General features: G+C 36.1%; 1 protein-coding gene across 1 annotated transcript; it reads left to right on the forward strand.

The window, feature by feature from the left end:
* Nucleotides 1-14,200: 14,200 nt before the first annotated feature.
* Nucleotides 14,201-16,179, forward strand: LOC107769498 (mitogen-activated protein kinase kinase kinase 18-like). Its single transcript, XM_016588720.2, has one exon. It carries the CDS (start codon nucleotides 14,227-14,229, stop codon nucleotides 15,430-15,432), a length of 1,206 nt encoding a protein of 401 aa, XP_016444206.2. The 5' UTR covers nucleotides 14,201-14,226; the 3' UTR covers nucleotides 15,433-16,179.
* Nucleotides 16,180-20,982: the final 4,803 nt, after the last annotated feature.

Raw genomic sequence — 20,982 nt, forward strand, 5'->3', positions numbered from 1 at the left:
GAATTTATGGGCCTTTGTGAGGTATTTTCATGTTTTAGAGGTCGTCCTAATTGAGTTTTCACTTCTAGCCGCTCTTGTCTGCATAGGCCATTTTTGCAAAAATAGCCCAATCATGTCTTGCATGTCTCCAATAAGAGGAGTTGTGGTGTCGCATAGTGTCCTTAGTTACCAACTCTATTTGGTCTTATCCTTGTCATTAAGGTTTGGATCCACTTACCAGAGGTTGAGCATGACAGACGCCCTAGGACCATCCCAGCTAGGACCGTTGCCTTCAAAAGCTGTTTGAGGAGATTTTTTATATTTTTGAGTCTATTTTCATGTTTTTTTTACTTACTGGTCTTGTCCAGTAGTATTAAGTCTTGTAGGTGGTGTCAGATTCTGTCAAGTTTTTCTTGTCATCGTACTTCCCATTTTGTATTTGAAAACCAAAAAAAAGTTATAAATAAAAATCCAAAAAGATTTTGTTTTTAGTTTATTATATCCATCACTTTTCCAGAACTACGCTTGATCTGATTCTCATCGGATGTGAGATACGTAGGCAACCTTCGTCGGGTTCGATCTCCTTAGTTAAAAAAAAAAGAAGAAGAGATTTTTTCAAAATAAAGGTTGACTTGTGACAAATTTGGAGTTGAACAAACACCATTCCGATTTTTTTTAAACCAAAAGCAATCTTGGCCAGAAATGATAATTCAAGTACTTTCAAGACTACACACATCTTCTTTCAATCCATCCTCACATCAAAAAACATAGACCATGTACCACGTGATACCAACCGTCACTTCCCTTCATGCTCTGACCCTTTGAATACTTTAAGGTCTTGATTAATTAAAAGGATCCAACGAGATGATTCAAAATGGAGGATACCAATGCAGTGAGGCTCAATTGCCAACAATATCCTATGACCTGGTCCAAGGGATTCAAGAATAGTTCATATCTCAATCCTTTCTTGTGCCAAAGGGACTTGTTTATGATTTTAATTTGGTCATTCTTTCGAATAGACCGATTCAATCAGGGGTTTTGGATCATGTTTTGCTTGTCTTGTTCAACCCCCGTGTCCTTTTTAACTTCTCTCTCTTAAATGCAATCTTTTACCCTTTCCCATTGTTCTTGCATTCTCATTCTCATTCAATACAGTTCATCATTTTGTAGCCTACTAAATGTGACATGCGTCATGACCAGTGGCAAGGTTTGGACATTAGCAAAAGCTTTTTGGTAATGAGTCATATGATAATGAAGTTTCAAGAAAAAATATTACAATAAACGTCACATTCAGAAAGAGGCAAGTTTTTGAGCTAATGATAAGCACCTCAAGGACTCAGTGGAAGAGAGAATATTTGCAGTGGGATCTGAAGAAGTTTTAGTTCTATCTTTCGGATGTACGATAATCCTTCAGGATATTCCAGGTGAAATCATTTTGAAACATATCTTGAGTTGGCATTATTAGAGTTGAAATGACGAAAGGCTATTTTTCTGCTATCCAAACACTAATACCACTTGTCAGCCCTTTGAGCCTTAATATGTTTCTTTTTCAGTGGCAACCCTCTTTTGGAATCAAGTGCCTGTCAAGGTTTATAATCGTTCCCGTTTGAATGTTAATATCCAAGAAAAAAAAAATAAAAGAAAAAAAAGAAGAAAAAATAAAAAGAGAGAGATCCTCATACCATGTAGTTCTTTGAACTGCGTTCGACCTGATTCTCATTACCACACGATACGTAGGCAGCCTTATGGTTCGGTCACACCAAATAAAATATTTTATAATCCCACGAAGTCAAGAGTGGGGCAGGTTTTTAGAAATTCCATCTCAAAAAGAAAAGAAAAAGAAAAAAAAAGGAAAAAAAACTCAAATTCTCTTGTTAAAGAAACTGGGGCAAAGTTATTAAAATGGATTCCAAAAGTTGTAAATAAAGTAACACTGTCATTATAATTTTGAGCCTACATGCGGTCCTTTCTTTCTCACCCTGTCCAAAAGCCTTCATTACGGTCCAAATAAAAGTCCTTATCAGATCGATTCCTGAAAATGCCAAGTCAAGCATGTTGTGAGCTTATCAAATTTTTTGTGAAAAATCAATACAATTGAAGGGGTAGTCAATTAGCCAAGCTAAGAATTTGAAGCGGCATTGAATGAGAGCAAAGAGGAAAATGAGAGAGACTTGTTGGTGAAAACCTTTCGAGGTACTACAAGTCAAAATGGTGAGCTATGTGTGTAACAAAATGTCTTTGATTAAAACATGCAATGTCTGCGGCACGTTTGAAGGAGCAAATTAGACCAACTCTTCAACATCAGGTAAGGATTTGACGAGTCAACAAGTTTGGAAAGATGGACAAATCAAGTTATTGGTCTAAATGCATGTCACATTCCTTTGCCTTATTCTTCAATTTAAATAAGCTCTCCTTCTTCTCAGTGGAATCTCATCATACACCATTTTCTTTGATTTTTACTTGTGCATTTATTCTTCTTCTTTTGCTCAAGAGAAGTAAGAAAGTTTTTTAAAATTTGCCACAAATATGTCCCAAATTAGGAAGGGAGGTGATCAATTTGACAATCAATGTGAAGAGACGCTCAATTCGGCAATCCAAGTGAAAGAGAAATAACTTGTTTGGCAATACAACTGAAACGAATGAATTAATTTTGGGAATTTGAGTGAAGTTACGTGAACAAACTTGGTTGAATCCCATGAGCAAATCACTTTGGATCTTCTTCGAAACCAATGCAAATCAACCCTGGCAAGGCAAATTAAATAGCAATGCTTAAAAATCAGCTTACAAGTTTGTCATGAGTCAACCAATTTTCATTTTAAAAAAAGAGGAAAAAATCACGTGGTTGTTTTAATTAAAGCATAAGCTGTCTGAGAATCTCATTACCCCCAGGTATTTTCTTAATTGAGAATATCATTATCTCATAGGCATTTTTCCTAGTTGAGAAGAACCATACCTCCTAGGCATTCCCCCTTGTTGAAAAGAATCTTTAGCTTTCTTTAAGTTCAGGGGTCCCGCCTGGAGAATAGGGTCAATTTTAGTTTTCTCTAGTTGTTACTCTTTAGTTTTTCTTAAAGTTCAGGGGTCCTGCCTGGAGAATAGGGTCAATTTTAGCTTTCATAATTTGTTACTCTTTAGGTTTTCTTAAAGTTCAAGGGTCTCGCCTAGAGAATAGGGTCAATTTTATCTTTCTTAAGTTGTTAATCTTTAGCTTTCCTTGAGTTCAGGGGTCCCGCCTGGAGAATAGGGTCAATTTTAGTTTTCTTAAGTTAATCTTTAGTTTTTCTTAACTTCAGGGGTCCCGCCTGGAGAATGGGGTTAGTTGTTAATCTCTAGTTTTCTTGAGTTCAGGGGTCCCGCTTGGAAAATAGGGTCTGCTTTTACTCTAGTCAAGCTCAGTTTACACTTTTCCTTAGGCTCAATCTCACATCTAGGAGACACACTTCCTAGTTTGAGTTATTCGGTTTCTAGGAGATGCACTTCCTAGTTCAAGTTTCACCCCTAGGAGACACACTTCCTAGTCTGGGTCTTTCAGGTCATTCTTTTAGGAGACGCACTTCCTAAATTGAGATTTCATTTTTAGGAAACGCACTTCCTAATCTTAGGTTATAAGTTTCATTCCTATGAGACACACTTCCTAGTTTGAGTCATTCAAGTTTCACCCCTAGGTGACGTACTTCCTAGTTTGGGTCTTTCAGGTCACACTTTTAGGAGACACACTTCCTAAATTGAGATTTCACCCCTAGGAGATGCACTTCCTAGTTTGGGTCGTTTGAGTTCACCCTTAGGAGACGCACTTCCTAGTTTGGGTCATTCAAGTTTTTTTAGTGAACGCATTTGCTAGTCAAAATTTTCTTGGTTTTACTCATAAGAGACGTACATCCTAGTCGAGTCTTTAATTTTACTCTCATCATTACATCCTTCATCAATAGCATAGGTGATTTACAGTTTTGCTAATGACTCATAAATCTTCCTAGTGTAAACTGGGGAAAAACATTTTGTCTGTTTTGATTGCAGGCACCCACCTGGAGAACAGGGGTTAATATTTTATGATTTGTTTCAAATCGGTATCAGGTGCCCACCTGGAGAATGAGGGAATTTATTTCAAGTTTCAAGTCAGTAGCAGGCGCCCGCCTGGAGAATGAGGGAATTTATTTCAAGTTTTAAGTCAGTAGCAGGCGCCCACCTAGAGAATGAGGGAATTTATTTCAAGTTTCAAGTCAGTGGCAGGCGCGCACCTGGAGAACGAGGGTATTCATTTCAGAATTTATTTCAAGTTTCAAGTCAGTAGCATGCGCCTACCTGGAGAATGAGGGAATTCATTTCAAGTTTCAAGTTAGTAGCAGGCGCCCACCTGGAGAGTGAAGAAATTTATTTCAAGTTCAAGGCATTAGCAGGCGCCCACCTGGAGAATGAAGGAATTCATTTCAAGTACAAGTCATTAGCAGGGACCCACTTGGAGAATGAGGGAATTTATTTCAAGTTCAAGGTATTAGCAGGCGCCCACCTGGAGAATGAGGGAATTTATTTCAAATTTCAAGTTAGTAGCAGGCACCCACCTGGAGAATGAGGGAATTTATTTCAAGTTTCAAGTCATTAGGACGCACCCACCTAGAGAATGAGGGAATTTATTTCAAGTTCAAGGTATTAGCAGGCACCCACCTGGAGAATGAGGGAATTTATTTCAAGATCAAGTTAATAGCAGGTGCCCACCTGTAGAATGAGAGAATTTATTTCAAGTTTCAAGTCAGTAGCAAGCGCCTACTTGGAGAACGAGGGTATTCATTTCAGAATTTATTTCAAATTTCAAGTTAATAGCAGGCGCCCACCTGGAGAATGAGGGAATTTATTTCAAGTTTCAAGTCAGTAGCAGACGCCCACCTAGAGATGAGGGTATTCATTTCAGATTTATTTCAAATTTCAAATCAGTAGCAGGCGCCCACCTGAAGAATAGGGTCAACTTTCATTTCAAGTTCAAGTCAGTAGCATGCGCCTACCTGGAGAACGAGGGTATTCATTTCAGAATTCATTGCAAGTTCAAGTCAGTAGCAGGCGCCCACCTAGAGAATGAGGGAATTCATTTCAAGTTCAAGTCAATGGCAGGCGCCCACCTGGAGAACGGGGGTATTCATTTCAGAATTCATTGTAAGTTCAAGTCAGTAGCAGGCGCTCACCTGGAGAATGAGGGAATTCATTTCAAGTTCAAGTCAATGGCAAGCGCCTACATGGAGAACGGGGGTATTCATTTCAGAATTCATTGTAAGTTCAAGTCAGTAGCAGGCGCTCACCTGGAGAATGAGGAAATTCATTTCAAGTTCAAGTCAATGGCAGGCGCCCACTTGGAGAACGAGGGTATTCATTTCAGAATTCATTGCAAGTTCAAGTCAGTAGCAGGTGCCCACCTGGAGAATGAGGGAATTCATTTCAAGTTCAAGTTAGTAGGAGGCACCCACCTGGAGAACGAGGGTTTTCATTTCAGAATTCATTTCAAGCTCAAGTCAATAGCAGGCGCCCACATGGAGAACGAGGAAAATCATTTCAGAATTCACTTCAAGTTCGAGTCAGAGGAACCAGGAGCCCACCTGAAGAACAGGGTCAACTTTTAGTTTTCAAGTTCAAGTTATAGAAGCATCAGGAGCCCGCCTGAAGAACAAGGTCGACTTTTATTTTTCAAGATCGAGTCAGAGGCACCAGGAGCCTGCCTGAAGAACAGGGTCAAGTTTCAGTTTTCAAGTTCAAGTTAGAGAAGCATCAAGAGCCCGCCTGAAAAACCGGGTCAACTTTCAGTTTTCAAGTTCAAGTTAGAGAAGTATCAGGAGCCCGCCTGAAGAATAGGGTCAACTTTCAGTTTTCAAGTTCGAGTCAGAGGCAGCAAGTTCCCTCCTGAAAAATAAGGTTAACCTCCAGTTTTTTCAATTCAAATCATAAGTAGCACGAGCCGCCTGAATAACAAGGTTTGCAAGCTCAAGTCTATTCCAAGTTCAAGTTTATTTCAAGTGCAAGCAGCAGGATACCCGCCTGAAGAATAGGGTCAACTTTCAGTTTTCTTCAAATTCAAGTCAGCAGGATGCCCACCTGAAGAATAGAGTGAATTTTTAGTTTAATGTTGAAGGATCAAGAAGAGATTCAAGGAATATTCAAGACAATAAGTAGACAAGGAATATTCAAGACAACCATAAAAATCGGCCATCTTCTCCACCACTTAAAACACCCTTAAAACCCATGAAGAACTCCATGGACCAAAAACACCCTTAAAGGATCTCCAAAAAATAGCTCATTTCTCCTCCTCAAACCCAGCTGATTTTCGATCAATTTTCAGCTACAAAAATCAGCCAAAAAACTCCTTTAAACATCACCTTAGAGCAGTCCCGTTTGCACATAAACAACAGCTCCAAGGTCGAGTTCAAGTCCGCCAGAGAGTTTAGGTTCGAGCGAGCTTCGGTCTTGGTTTGTGATTCCTGAACAAATTTTGTTGATACGATTGTTGTAGAGACTTTGTACCGATTTTGACATTGGAGAATAGATTGGTTGAAGTTCTCTTAAAAAAGGTCCATTCCTATTTCTATATTGCCTTTTTTGCTTTAGTCGTTTTCTCTTTTCAATTAAATGTTCTATTGCTCTTGACATGTTTGGTCAGTCCCATGTGATCATTCTGCTGCCTTGATTTATTTATTTCATCATCTTTTCTTAAGTTTGATTTAGTTGCTATCTCTGTTTGATTAACTATGGAGATCAAATAAATGGTATTGTTAATTAAAATTTGAATTAATCATGAATTGTAAGAATAATGGCTCATCTGTTAAATGGGCAGTATGGGGGGCCGATTAAGAATATTAAATTTGGACTTTAGCGTTTATTTAGGCAATTGTAGTAACTGATAGTTTCAACAAAAGGATTTAGGCCACAATTTTGTGCAAATGGATTTTAAGGTAGTAGACAATCTATGGGCCGCTTGGTTTGGAATTAAATGGGCTGCCAGTTGACCTTTGGATATAATGACTACTTGGGCTCCATTTGAATCTTGCTAGCCTTTACTTAATTGCAATGTTAGTTTACTAGTCAAGTACTCAATAATTTGGCTCATTTCTATAAATGGTTAGACAACTTAACTCCTCAAAATATTTTGTTCATCAAATAAATTCATATCCATAACTCATGGCCCACAATAATCCAAAATTATAATAACAATTTATAAACATTCGTAGCTTGATTTAGGCACGATTAATAAATCATCGCGACTATGGGTACAGTTTTTGTGGCATAATCATGATACGTAACCCCAATTCGAGTGTGCATTTCATGCGACTCGACCTTACAACTTCAAATCAATTAAAAATAATAAACATGTTGTAAATCGCGGGTGAGTCTCACGTGACGCGATTCGCAATATGTACAAAAATAAACGAATGCGCGACATCATGAATTGTTTAAATAAATCTCATAAATATTAAAAGCGGTCAAATAATTAAAAGCGGTTAGAAAGTAAAAATGCACAATATATTTTTAACATGTAATAATTCAGATAATTAGGCCAATTATTACAGTTGAGCGACCGTGCTAAAATTACGGAACTCGGGAGTGCCTCACACCTTCTCCCAGGTTAACAAAATTTCTTACTCGGTCTTCTGTGTTCGCAGACCATAAATAAGAGTCAATTTCCTCGATTTGAGATTTAAAATAAACCGGTGACTTGGGACACCATAAATTATTTCAAGTGGCGACTCTGATTAGATAAATAATCTCATTTTGATTATGTCACTTAAATTAGAAAAACTCCCCTATCCCCTCGGAAAAAAGGAGGTGTGACAGTTACCTTTTCAACAAAAAATTAATTTTTTTGTTGGGATTGAATTCTAGCCTTACAGTTTTCTTTAAAGTGTCTAGTGTTATCACAGTTAGTGCAAAGCCAGTTATCAGGGACAGTAACATACTTGCTATGTGGATTGTAGGGAGTCCTTTCCTTTTGAAACCTGACTCCCTGCTTGTTACCCCCATTGCTTGTGAATATGGAAGTGATTGTATCAGAGGACCATGTCCACTTTAGAGATTTTTTTAGGCCATTTTTAACTCTGCCTAGATCTTCTTGAAGTTGTCTGTTTCTTTCAAGTTCAGCACACAAACTAGATTTCACAGATTTGAGTTTATTTTCAAGCTTAATATATGTCTCACTTGTAACTTCCTTTCCCTTTCGGATATTTCCAGAATTGTTTTCCCTTTTTAGTTCCTCTATTATTTCTTTTAGATCCACAACAACTACCAACAGGTCATCTCTCTCATTTTCAATGTTTTCAATTTTTTCAATCAGATCATCTTTTTCTTTTTGTAGAACCTCGATGGTTTTTTTTAGGTCAACCCCTACGACTACCAGATCATCTCTCTCATGTTCTACCTCTCCTAGTTCCACAGTTAATGTATTTTTATCATTTATAAGACTATGATAAGCATAAATTAAAACATTTGCCAAAGATATAAGCTTCTTCTGAGAGTAAGACTTCAAATTTCTTTGAACGTCTAGAAAGTTTACCTCATCATCATCATCATTAGATTTTGCTATCAGGGAAAATATAGAGTCATATTCAGCTTTTTCACTTTCAACTGCCATCATGGAGGTATCTCCTTGTTCATCATCTTCTCCAAATTCACTAGAAGAATCTCCCCATGCAGCAAGAGCATGTTTTAGAAAATTGTGAGGGACATCTTTTGTCAGGAACCGGGTTCCTCTTGACTGTTTTGTCTGTGTTGTGCTTGTACTGATCTTGCTTGAGGAGAGGACAGACTTTGATGAAGTGTACTGGCTTACCACATTTATGACACAAGTCATAACCTTTTAACTTGCTGGAGCTGCCCCTTTTTGGAATGCCTCCATTCCTGCGAACCATTTTCTGAAATCGCTTCATCAGGTAGGCCATGTCAGCATCCTCACCACTTGAGTCATTATTGTCTGCCTTGAGGACCAGGTTCTTCTCCTTTTTGGGCTCTCTTCTTTCATGATCCTTCTTCTTCTTCATTTCATAAGTCTTCAGATTTCCAATGAGTTCATCAATGGTAAACTTTTGCAGATCCTTTGCCTCCGTAAAAGCATTTACTTTGCTTTCCCAGGAACTAGGTAATACACTGAATATTTTTCTAACAAGTTTATTCCTTGGAATGATTTCTCCTAGAGAGTGGAGCTCATTGATGATAGAGGCGAATCGAGTATGCATGTCCTGAATGGGTTCATTTTCCTTCATCCTAAAGAGTTCATACTCAGTGGTAAGTATGTTGATCTTTGACTGCTTGACTTGAGTTGTTCCTTCATGTGCTGTTTGGAGAGCGTCCCAGATCTCCTTGGCAGATTGACAGACAAAGATTCTATTGTACTCATCTGGTCCAATACCACAGATAAGAATCATTTTTGCTCGGAATTACTTCTCCATGGCTTTTCGGTCAACATCGTTGTACTCCTTCCTTGTCTTTGGAACTGTCACTGCTGGCTCGCCAATAGTTTTCATGGGGACGAAAGGTCCATCGCAGATAACATCCTAGAGTTCTAAATCTTCAGTCATGATAAAGTCATGCATCCTTGTCTTCCACCATCCGTAGTATTGTCCATTGAATCTTGGTGGTCTGTAGGTTGATTGACCTTCTTAAAAGTTTGGTGGAGCAGCCATTTGAATCCTTTTCTAGGTGTTAGCTTAATAGAAAGAACCCGATCTGATACCAATTAATGAAAACTTAGGGTCCACCAAACTGTATAGAGAACCTGGCTCACTATCAGTTCCCACAGAATACACACAATAAGAGATAAGTAAATGACACAACAGAGTTTTACGTGGAAAACTCCCAGCTCACGGATTTAAAAACCACGACCTACACTCGTAGGATTTCAACTTCACTAACCGGGCAACTTTAGATTATAACCTATTATAACCTAGGAATTAAACTCTTAATCCCTCACTCACTTGTAATAATACTATTACAAGTCTCTTTGTAATAACTCTATTACAAAGCTCACAACTCGACTAACTCTAGCCAAGACACAAACACAAGGTTTATGATTTTACAAATGGTTTCCTACATAATGTTTCTAGCTAAGCTAAGTAGGAATTATAAGTAGTTCATTCTAACAAAAGTACAACACAGCTAAGGACATATTGATAACACAGAGCTGGAAACTGGTCCTTCGTTTCGTTGTTCTTTGTTCTTGAAGCCTGAAAGTCACTTGCAAGATGGCAATACACTTGAGAGAAAACTTAATCAATTTTGGATGTGTAAGCATATGTTTTTCCTCTTCTTCATGTTAATAATATCCAAGTGATGTCACTTGGATGATGCAAGCAAATATCCGGTACAAGGCATTCCCAATAAAGTGATTGTTGCACTGTTACGTGTGTGCAGAGGAATAGTTGCAGCAACTTTACAGCTGTGAGGAGTTGACTGATACAGTAAGCAAGGGAACTGATGTCCATCTATTCCCTCTGTCGTCTCTTTGACTTTAGTTGTTGGAACTTGTGCCCGACTTAGGATTTGTTGTGCTTTGGCATCTTGAGGATGTGTAAGAGGTTCCTAATCTGGTTCTTATCATAAAATTTGTTAGATCATCAAAATATAAAAAGGCACATAACTTATCCGTGGACACATTGGATGCTCACTATTTGGCTAATTAGTTTACCAAACAAAATCATTGACCTCTGATTGCTTGATACATACGAATCAGATTGTCTTGTCCCATATAATATAAATAATACTAACTAGTGTTTTTAATACTTTCATAATGATGTTAATATTGTGAAGATTTAATATTGTAGTATCATGATATCAATATATGCTTTTTCAATTTTCAATTTTGTGATTTTTCATTTATATCGGATTGTCTTATATTGATTGAGATATGCTAAATGAATTCTGTTGATCTACTCCACCATGTTCTGATCTATATTTCATTTGAAAACCGGTAATTTTAGAAATAAAATGATCGGGAAGTGGTACATGGCCAACAGAGCGTCTAGCTGTGCCATCGTCATAGGTAGAGGCGGATTCAGAATTTAAATTATATTGCTTCAACTTTTAAAAGTTTTAGCATTGAACTCGTTATATTTTTAAAGTTATGGGTTCATATCTACTATTTTTGTATCTTTGGTAAATTTTTACATATAAATCTTTACTCCGCATCAAAAGTTATGAGTTCAATTGAACCCATTGGTAACACACTGCATCCGCCACTGCATCCAGGAGTGCGCATGATGGATGGATGACATCTCCTCTTCCCATAATTAATTAAAGGTCTCGGTTTCGAGCCTTGAAACTAAATAAACCCTAGTAAGTAGTGTTTTTCTTTTAATAAATTTTACGCAATACAAATATAGATACAAATATAGATTAGTCGTCGAGCCGGTTCAGATGAATATATGCCCAAAAAGAAAAGAGTGGTATTGTCCCATACCTCACAAAGCCCGCATATATAATGACCCAATGCTAGCAATTTTCTTACTAATGGTAGAGAGAAAAGGACAGCCGGCTCCAGTAAATCTGCAGACAAAGCATAAGCATGTGAATCTTCTATAATAATAATAATAAAGATCTTGCCTCTTGTTCCTACCTCATACAGATTACAGATACATAGTAAAGGGCAACGTGAAAGCAAGCACAACATCCACCTGTACTACAGCTGCTTCATATCCAATTGGCAGGCTAACCAACTCACCTCAATTATATTTTTGTCCCAAAATCTAGCTTTCTTCTGTCGACACAAATTTGGTGATCCTACTACAATGTCACCCTACACAATGTTTAGATATGCTTACTACCAAATGCGATTACAAAATACTATAACAACAAAAATTATACCTCAATCCTAAACAATCACTCGATGTATGATTTCGTCTTGATCCCCGTAATTTTCTCGTCAAGAAAAGAATAAAGGAGCTTAACCAATTCAAATTAAAGTTGTTAACTTGTTTTTCTTTTAAGAAAAGAAAAAAGTGGTATCTACGTGACTTGAGCTTAAACAACCTATCATAATCATTAGCTAACTCACAAGCCACGCCTTCATACATGGGTGGGAGAGCATGGCATGGCAATGGAATACCATTGATTAAACAACTAATTAATTGTAGTAGATTTATAATCTACTCTATATATACATTTGTTAGATTTAGATGCTTTTTTTTTAAATACCGGTACTGAATCATACGACATGAGGCCCAAGGGATGAGGCAATCTTTTGATTTTGGGTTTTACTTTTCAACTAGACCTCACCTATTTTGTTACTAAATGTTCTTCAAATAGTCAAATTCCTTTTCCTTTGGTGACGACTTCTTTCACACCCTTTGCCTTTTTGTGAAGTATTTAATAGGCATACCATATGCACGTTACAATTCGTGGGTTATAATAGGCATACCATATGCACGTTACAATTATATTCGTGGAGTACACGAGTAAGTGGTTACAATATACAGATTCTTTGAGATTGTTTGTACCTTTTATAATATACGTACACCATATGCATGACATTTCATAGAATTTTGAAATATAGTCTCTGTATGACCTATATGTTACAGTTTTGAGCTATGAAAATAGTCACTAATATTTGCATTAGAATAGCTATCTACATCACACTCTTTGGCGTGTGATCATTTCTCGGACTCTGCGTGAACGTGAAATACTTTGTGCACTGAACTACCTTTATTTTGTATTGTAATATATAGATGCTATGCCACTCATAGACCGAAAGAAAAAACTAAAAGAATAAACAATTGAAAAGAAAAGGAAGTTGTCGAAGACACATTTTAAATAAGTTACGAGTAATAGTTAAGAAGTCGAACATCTGATGGAAACTTGTGGAAAATTGAGGTATGATTGGTGCACTTTCGCAAAACACACTTTGCCACATTGAAATATTTTTAGATACTTGATTTAGAAGCTACGAACCACTACTACTAACAGCTAACTTTTAGTCACTATTTTGGAATGGTTTAAACCTATCAATGTATCCAAGAATGATTCTTCCTTTAGCATGACGAAAAAGCAATTTCTCATGTTGTTCTAGAAGGGGATCTTGCGTTTTTAAATAGCGTAAACTTACTAAAATCAATTATCATGTCTTAATTCCCCTTTCTCAATTGCCCCACATTGTCATTAAACCCTGTATTTTTTATCTCTGTCTATTTTTGAAGGATTAAATATTCTCAAGATTATAAAGACGATTATAATCCTTGAAACATAGTTTAATCATCCACTACTTGTATTTTCCGCGTCTTTATAGACTTCCCAAATTCTACAATTTATCAATTTTTTGGATAGACTTCATGCTTGTTTAGTTCTTAAAAAAATGAGGGCAATTTGGTGCATAATGTCTCACGCATTCACGCAGGGTCCGCGATGAACCACACTCAAGGGTTGTGATGTGGACAGTCTACTCTAATGCAAGCATTAGTGACTATTTTCACAGCTCAAACCTGTGATCTATAGGTCACACCGATACAAGTTATTGGAATTTAAATTTTATGGTTAATTTGGATACACATGTAGCAAGTGAATTAGTTCTAACTCCGCTTGAACTCCAAAAAGTGGAATATTCCCAAGAATTCAGCAGCATGTTTTGTAGGTTTTCAATTCTCTCACATGAAAAGATACTCATCAAACACCTTCCTCAACCCGTGAATTTAATCTTCAAAGTTCATTAAATCTTATGCAAAACAAAGGATCCTAATTCAATCTACGCTATCCAAATTCTTCATCAATATAAATTGAAAATTTAAACACATCAAATTGATGTGCACTTTTTTATTTTTGGGTAAATTGATATGCACTTCGCCACTTCCTTATGAAACAATCTTGCTACGTGGCAGCAACCCAATTGGCCAAGTAATAGTAAGTTAGTAACCCTCCAGCCTAATCAAGCTGCCGAATTGCCGCAACCATTTCGCCACGTTGTAAATTCCGTTAAAGCAATGTTTTATAATTATTAGAGAAAAAAAGAGTGGCAACCTAAGAGCCCGTTTGGACATAAAATTTGATGGAAGATTTTTTCAAAAAAAATTCATTTTTTTTTCGAAATCAGCGTTTGTTCATAAAATTTTTAATTTTCACTTGAAAATGCATTTTGGAAATTTTCGAAAATTTGAAAAACTGCAAAAAGCTGTTTTTCAAATTTTTCACTCACAAAACTTCAAAAACAACCCAAACTTAAATTTATGTCCAAACACAACTCTAAATTTCAAATAACATTGAAAAATGTTTTCTCCATTTTTTCGAATTTTAGAATTCTTTATGTCCAAACGCCTACTGAGTCTAACCAACCAATTCGGAGTTTCGAACATTCACCTTATTACATTTATATATATACCTTCTTACAGCTTCTCAAAAACCATAAACAGAATTTATTTTCGAAACTTCTTACACTTCCTAGTTTGCTGTAACCAATTTTCTTCTTCTAAAATGGATTGGACCAGAGGCCAAACCATAGGCCACGGCTCCTCTGCCGCCGTCTTCGTTGCTAAGTCACATTGGTCAAACGAGATTTTTGCGGTCAAATCTGTAGAGCTATCAAAGTCACAGTTGTTGCAAAAGGAGCAGAAAATTCTATCCGAATTGAGCTCACATTACATAGTAAGCTACAAGGGGTACGATGTTACAAAAGAGAAGGACAAATTCATGTTTAATCTTATGATGGAGAATATGCCCGAAGGTACACTTACCGATGAAATTCGGAAACAGGGTGGTAGGATTAACGAGCCGTTAATCGGGTATTATACGAGGCAAATTTTACAAGGACTAGAATATTTATATTCAATGGGCATAGTACACTGTGACATTAAGGGACAGAATATTTTGTTAGGTAAAACCGGTGCCAAAATTGCAGACTTCGGTTGTGCCAGGTGGGTTGATCCGGCGGAGAGAGACGGTGGTGCCGCAGCTGCTTCCGCCCAGCCTATTGGCGGCACGCCGATGTACATGGCGCCGGAGGTGGCGCGTGGGGAAGAACAGGGGTTTGCAGCTGATATATGGGCATTAGGATGTACAATTATTGAAATGGCCACTGGTGGATCACCGTGGACTAATGTGGCTAATTCAGCTTCATTGCTTTACAAAATTGCATTTTCAGGGCAATCCCCACAAATTCCAAAGTTTCTATCTTTACAAGCAAAGGATTTCTTAAGCAAATGCTTGAGAAGAAATCCAAAAGAAAGATGGACGGCTAAAGAACTCCTCAAACATCAATTTCTTGAGGAAATATCCAATTCGAATTTTAAGGTAATTCAAGATTCTATCACAAGCTCCCCAACTAGTATTCTTGATCAAGATATTTGGAATTCAGTAGAGGAAACAGAAACCATGGATTTTTGTTCAATACAAACAGTTAGCTCAATGGACTCTCCTCTGAAAAGGGTAAGAGAATTGGGTTTGAATTCAGGAGAACCGAACTGGAGATGGGACGATGAGAGTTGGATAACACTTAGAAGAAGCAGTGAATAGCTCACAGAAAGACGAAGCAATGACAGCTTTTTCTAACTGCTATGATTATGAAATTTGAGCTGGAAATTAAGCTGGTCCGGTAGTAAGGTGTTGGAAAGAGACAGCTAACAATTTTGCTGTAAATTTTGGTACTATACAACAGAACGCTGTAAAACCAATAGTCAACAAACGAGATCGAGAAAGTGCCAATTTCAGGAAGAATGGGAAGAAACCGAAGAAGAAGAAGAAGAAGAAGAAGAAGAAGAAGAAGAAGAAGAAGAAGAAGAAGAAGAAGAAGAAGAAGAAGAAGAAGAAGAAGAAGATTCAGGTTCCGGGGCCATTAACCAAGAAGGAATGCAAAGAAATCGTACATAATATTCAAATGACTTTTCTGTTATCTCTTGTGAACCATATAGAAATTCAAATTTTGATCCTTAAAACTTTTAAGTACATCGAATTAGTAGTTTTAAGCAGTCCTAATAACAAGAATTAACGTTGGATATTTGTCCGAAAGCTAAAGTCACAAGTGAAGTTTAACAAAACTAGTCCATTTGTGCATTTGTCCTTATGTCAAGCCCTAGCAGAAAACCGGATTCTGGCAGCTCCGGCGAACTTGACGGCAAGAACCTCCGCTGAATGCCGGAAATAGCCAGGTAGACGGTGGCAGAGATACAATTACCATTTGTTAGGCCTTTGGTCTAGTCCATGTTGAAAAAAATTGGGTAATATCGGCAAGAAACTAAACTAAGACAATTCCTCAATTATAAAAAAACTTATTAGGGTAATGAATTCCTCAGTTATCGGGATAGTCCTGACCCCTGTTTTAAAAGGCGAGCCCGGGGGCGAGGCATACCAAAAACTCTCCGGGGCGATGGTGTGGGGCAAAAGTCTCAAGAGGCATACGCCCCGCAATTTGGGGCGTACGCCCGGGCGTTCGGGGCGCGTTTTTTTAGTAAGCAGTAAGTCCCAGAGACTTTTTCAAATTAAAACAAAATTTGTTGAATTAGTCCTTCAAATAATACCCAAATTCTCAAAAATAAGTTTGGTAATTGCTCAAAAGGTTTAAAAAGGGACTCAAAAGTATTAAATTTAAAAGTAAAGACCTTTTTTATTGATTTAAGCCCTAATTTATGGTTTTCTCAAATTTTTATCTTGTCCACTAGTCTGCTAATATCTCCCAAAAGCAACGAATATTTAATTTTTTTTTACAAATACAAAGAGAACTACATTTTTCTTCATAGCAGCAAATTCAAAGTTCAAATTGCAGGTTAATCATCCTTTTTATTCCTCCATATAGAAAATTTTATTCTTTTAGACTCAAATTACTTGTGCTTGTAAGTAACGTATAATAGATTGTTTTGATTAGTTTTTTGTGGGAATGGAGCACACATATATATAGTTTTCTTCAATTTTTATGCAATTTTACCTGTTTATAAATATTAATTGTTATTATATTATTTTATAAAATATTAAAAATTAAATACCTATGGGGCTTACGCCCTGCGCCTCGGGGCTTACGCCTTTCTGAGGCATATGTAAAACATCCCGCCTTACGTCCACGCCTTTTAAAACACTTGTCCTGAATTGACTCTTGAAACTTCACTAGATACTATTCTATCAACCTTCAACTTAAAATCATGCGCTAGAATTTTGTTGTTCCTGGTTAAATTTGTTTGAACCTATTTGACTGGACGCGATATTTGAAATTTGTGGTCTAAAATGATCCATGGATATTTGTGTAAATATAAATCATCTCATTAAAGGTATAATGAGAAGTTCTCAGTTATACTTTTATCAAATTTAAAAAGGAGTTATTATTTTTTAAAGTAACTAATAAGAAAATATGTTCATTTTTTTAAACAAAGGGAGTATTATTAACGACGTTGTTCTTAAACTATTTTTCACAACGGGCAATACCTTTTCGGCTATTAACAGTTGGGCTTGGCCTCTAACAGGCTAACAGCCACTAGTACTGTCGTTATTGGGAAAATGACATTGTATAGTTGCTATCAAAATAATAGTCAAAAAAATATATTTTTTTGTATATATATACATTTATATGTTATATACAAAAATTATACAATTTTTATTCACTTTTTCGGCTACCAAATATAAATAGTTTCTTGCGCGGACAAAAAATTAAAAAAACCATATATATATATATGGCAATAGCAAACTAAAACAAGTGGAAAAATTACGAATAACAATGTGGAACGTAGTTTAGTCGGCAGTAGATTTAGTTTGGTAAGAGCATAAATGTGGAAGTTGGTTATGATAAAATTGATTAGATTAACCTGAAAATCGTGATTTAGTGTACAAACAACTTGTTTGATGATTACATCTCGACTTATTTTGGGGGATTAGGTTGGTAGCTTTACTTTTTTCCCTTTTACTTAGGTATTTCCCGTTTTGATGGGACTTTAAATTTGGTAAACGTTTGATTTACTTGTTCACTATATTCTGTTTTTCAGATGTAAAATATCTCTACAAGAAAAGAGAGCAGTTGATTAATTGTTAAACGCCATTTACATAAAGAGTTTATGATTTAACAAACAATCATTTGGAAATATCTCAGCTTTCAAGGAAGATGAAATTTTGGCATTATTTCCTTATCCCTTTGTTCTGTTTGTCACGTTTACAAAAGGTGCAACTACTTTTTTCTATGTTAAAGAAATAATAATAAATTCTTACAATTACTAAAAAACAGAAGATTTTCAATTATCAAGATAGTTGTCCATAAACATAAAAGTGTGTTGGTACAACTTTACAATTACATCACTCTTAGTAATGAATTATGACTATAAGTGGAATTTAAACAAAGTTACCTTTGTTTCTTTCTTTTGGCACTCATTCAAATTTTGTATGTTCAAATTGATGGTCCAATATTTGAATCAAAAAAGTATTTTTTTTCAACCAAAAACATACTTCGAATAGAAAAGGTATAACAAATATATAAGTCGCCATTTGTCACGCCTTCCCAGCTTCCTCAAGTGGACTACTCCATTCTTTTGGATATTAAAGGGAAAAAAAGATATTTTTGACTATTTTTTGGAACCAATAACTTTTATTTAGATCCTGTATTTATATTTTAAAAAAATTAGCATTAAATATATATAAATATTTAATTGGGGATATACCTTTTGATCGACATTTGTAGAATGGAGGACTTCTTTCCTTCTTTTTTTTTTTTACTGTTGAAGTTTGTCTCAAATACACGCTAGTCATGCTGCACATTTTCAAGCCACAACAATAATTAGTGTATCTTAATGTGAAAAAAGAAAATAAATAATGGTTCTGAAAATTGAAAGGCAAACAAATGGAGTTGGTTTGAAGAAGAAGTTTATATAATTTTATTCAAACAAAAAAGTGAGTGGTTATGAAAGAAGTTGCAACTAATTGCACCAAAACTGCACTTTTCACTCTGCAAACAAAATAAGCCACCTATTTAGTTGTAAAGTGCAAGCTAACCAACGTTTATTTATTTTTTAATATAGAGTACTTGCATTTAACAGTGATGGATGTATTTTGTATCAGGTGAAGTTAGCTTAATTATTTGAGCGGTATTAATTCTTGTCAAATCACGTTTTGAAATTTAGAGTACTACTTATTTTTCTCCATTTTGCAGTATGAAAAAACTAAGGAAAAAGTGATACATAATTCATTATTTTTTTTCAAGAAAAAGAAAAAGTGACACATAATTTATTATTTTTCTTCAAGAAAAACCATATATTTGCCGTCCTTATTCTCCTATGTAGAATTTGCTTTTCATTGCATATGTGAAGAAATTCTTGAACTGAGGTCTATTAGAAATATCCCTTCTACCTTCTCAAGTCTGCGCTTTTCATGTCTGCGTTTTACTGAATTTACTGCTTAGTTGGGTACTAGTATATGTACTTGTAACTAGTTGATTTCTAAAATAACTTGCAAAAAGATTAGTTTAAAAAAGAAGCCTAAGTTTTTTTATTTCATAGAAGGTTTGAAATAATAATATAATTCATGAATCATTAGATTTTTTTAAGCAGAAAATTAGACAAGAAAGAACTGAGAGAATATGTCAGATATCAATCTAGTTGGTATTATCATCAGAGAATCAAGCAAATGTTATTATTCTGTATTGCTATAATAAACAATTAAACTTTCTAAAAAAATAAAACAGAAAGTTAGTAATACTTGTTTAACGAAATAGATTTTGGAAAACAAGAAAACAGTATAGGAATAAATCGAGCTCACTGAATACACAGTGTGTCCTTAAGAAAATTATTCCCCTCAATTACCCGAGGTGCTGGAATATATCCTCCCAGGATAGAACGATTTAACTCATCAGTGTATAGGTACCAAAACTTTGATGAACTGCGAACCACTCAATGGTCGTAAAACACACTGAAAAATATTGTGCAGAAGAAGAAGAAGAAGAAGAAGAAGAAGAAGAAGCTCAGAAAATTTCGTGATGAAAGATTCTGGGATTTCTGAAAAGGTTTGTAACCTTTCAGAAACAGCCATGGCTGTTGAAAAGGGGTGTTTAAAATATTGCGGAAAAAATATATTTAAAATAATTCGAAAAAGAAAACGGGCATGACCGAACCGGGTCGCGAGTCATGGGTTATTCCGGATTGAATTTTTCGTTAATTATTTAATTAATTAATTAAATAATTAAAAGGAATTTTGTCCAAAAAGATTAATCAATCAATCGATCTTTGACCGAATCCGAATCCGAAGTAGAAGCCGAAGCCGAAGCCGAAGCCGTAGTCGAGCGAGCGACGACAACGACGACGACGGCGAGAGGCTTGCCTTTTTCTTAACTCTTTAAGAGCTAGAAGAAGAGCAATTATATATATACCCATCGAAAGCCTTTTCTTCCTCCGATATGGGACAATGTCCCTTTCCCAAGGGAAACTCAAATATTTTATTTTCCCTCCATTTCTCATTCACCCTCTTTAAGCTACACAAGCTTAAAATCCCAACAATCCCCCACATGAATGGGGAATGGCTATAAAATAAAGGAATGCACGGACGCGTGTGTGTTTTACATGCAAGAATTAATTGCATCTGGATAAGTAGGTTTCCCTTTGAACTTTCCGTAGTGAACTTATATCGGATATACTCGGTCAATCGGTAGATTTGATATCTTTGAACCGTCGAGCTTTGTTGTATACCTAGACAACATAAGTCACACAACCAATCCTTAACCATCTATGGTTCTCACGGTTGTGTTCGTTTCAGCCATGAACACCGCCTGGTTTCATGAGTGCTTAGAGAATGGGCCTTTACTTTCATTCCCCTTGAAGCGGCTTACACTTCACACTCACATAGGTGATTTCTAAACGTGTAATCCTATAGACACACTATCTGGTCATTTCCTGCCAGACTTAGTAAATCATTAAAAAACCTTTAAGCTTTGTTGACTCATCAAAAAGCCTTAATGCTTTACCTCGATTTCTGAACATTGTCTTCATCACGAGAATGGGTTGAGTTATTTGACAATGTTGAACCGTCATTCATAACTTTGTTTGATCTCTTTGAACTTAGCTCGTGGGATCTCCAGTCTGCTAGGTAGAGTTACCGTCATGATGA

The sequence above is a fragment of the Nicotiana tabacum genome, chromosome 2, assembly GCF_000715075.1.
Source record: "Nicotiana tabacum cultivar K326 chromosome 2, ASM71507v2, whole genome shotgun sequence".
Classification (NCBI taxonomy): Eukaryota; Viridiplantae; Streptophyta; class Magnoliopsida; order Solanales; family Solanaceae; genus Nicotiana; species Nicotiana tabacum.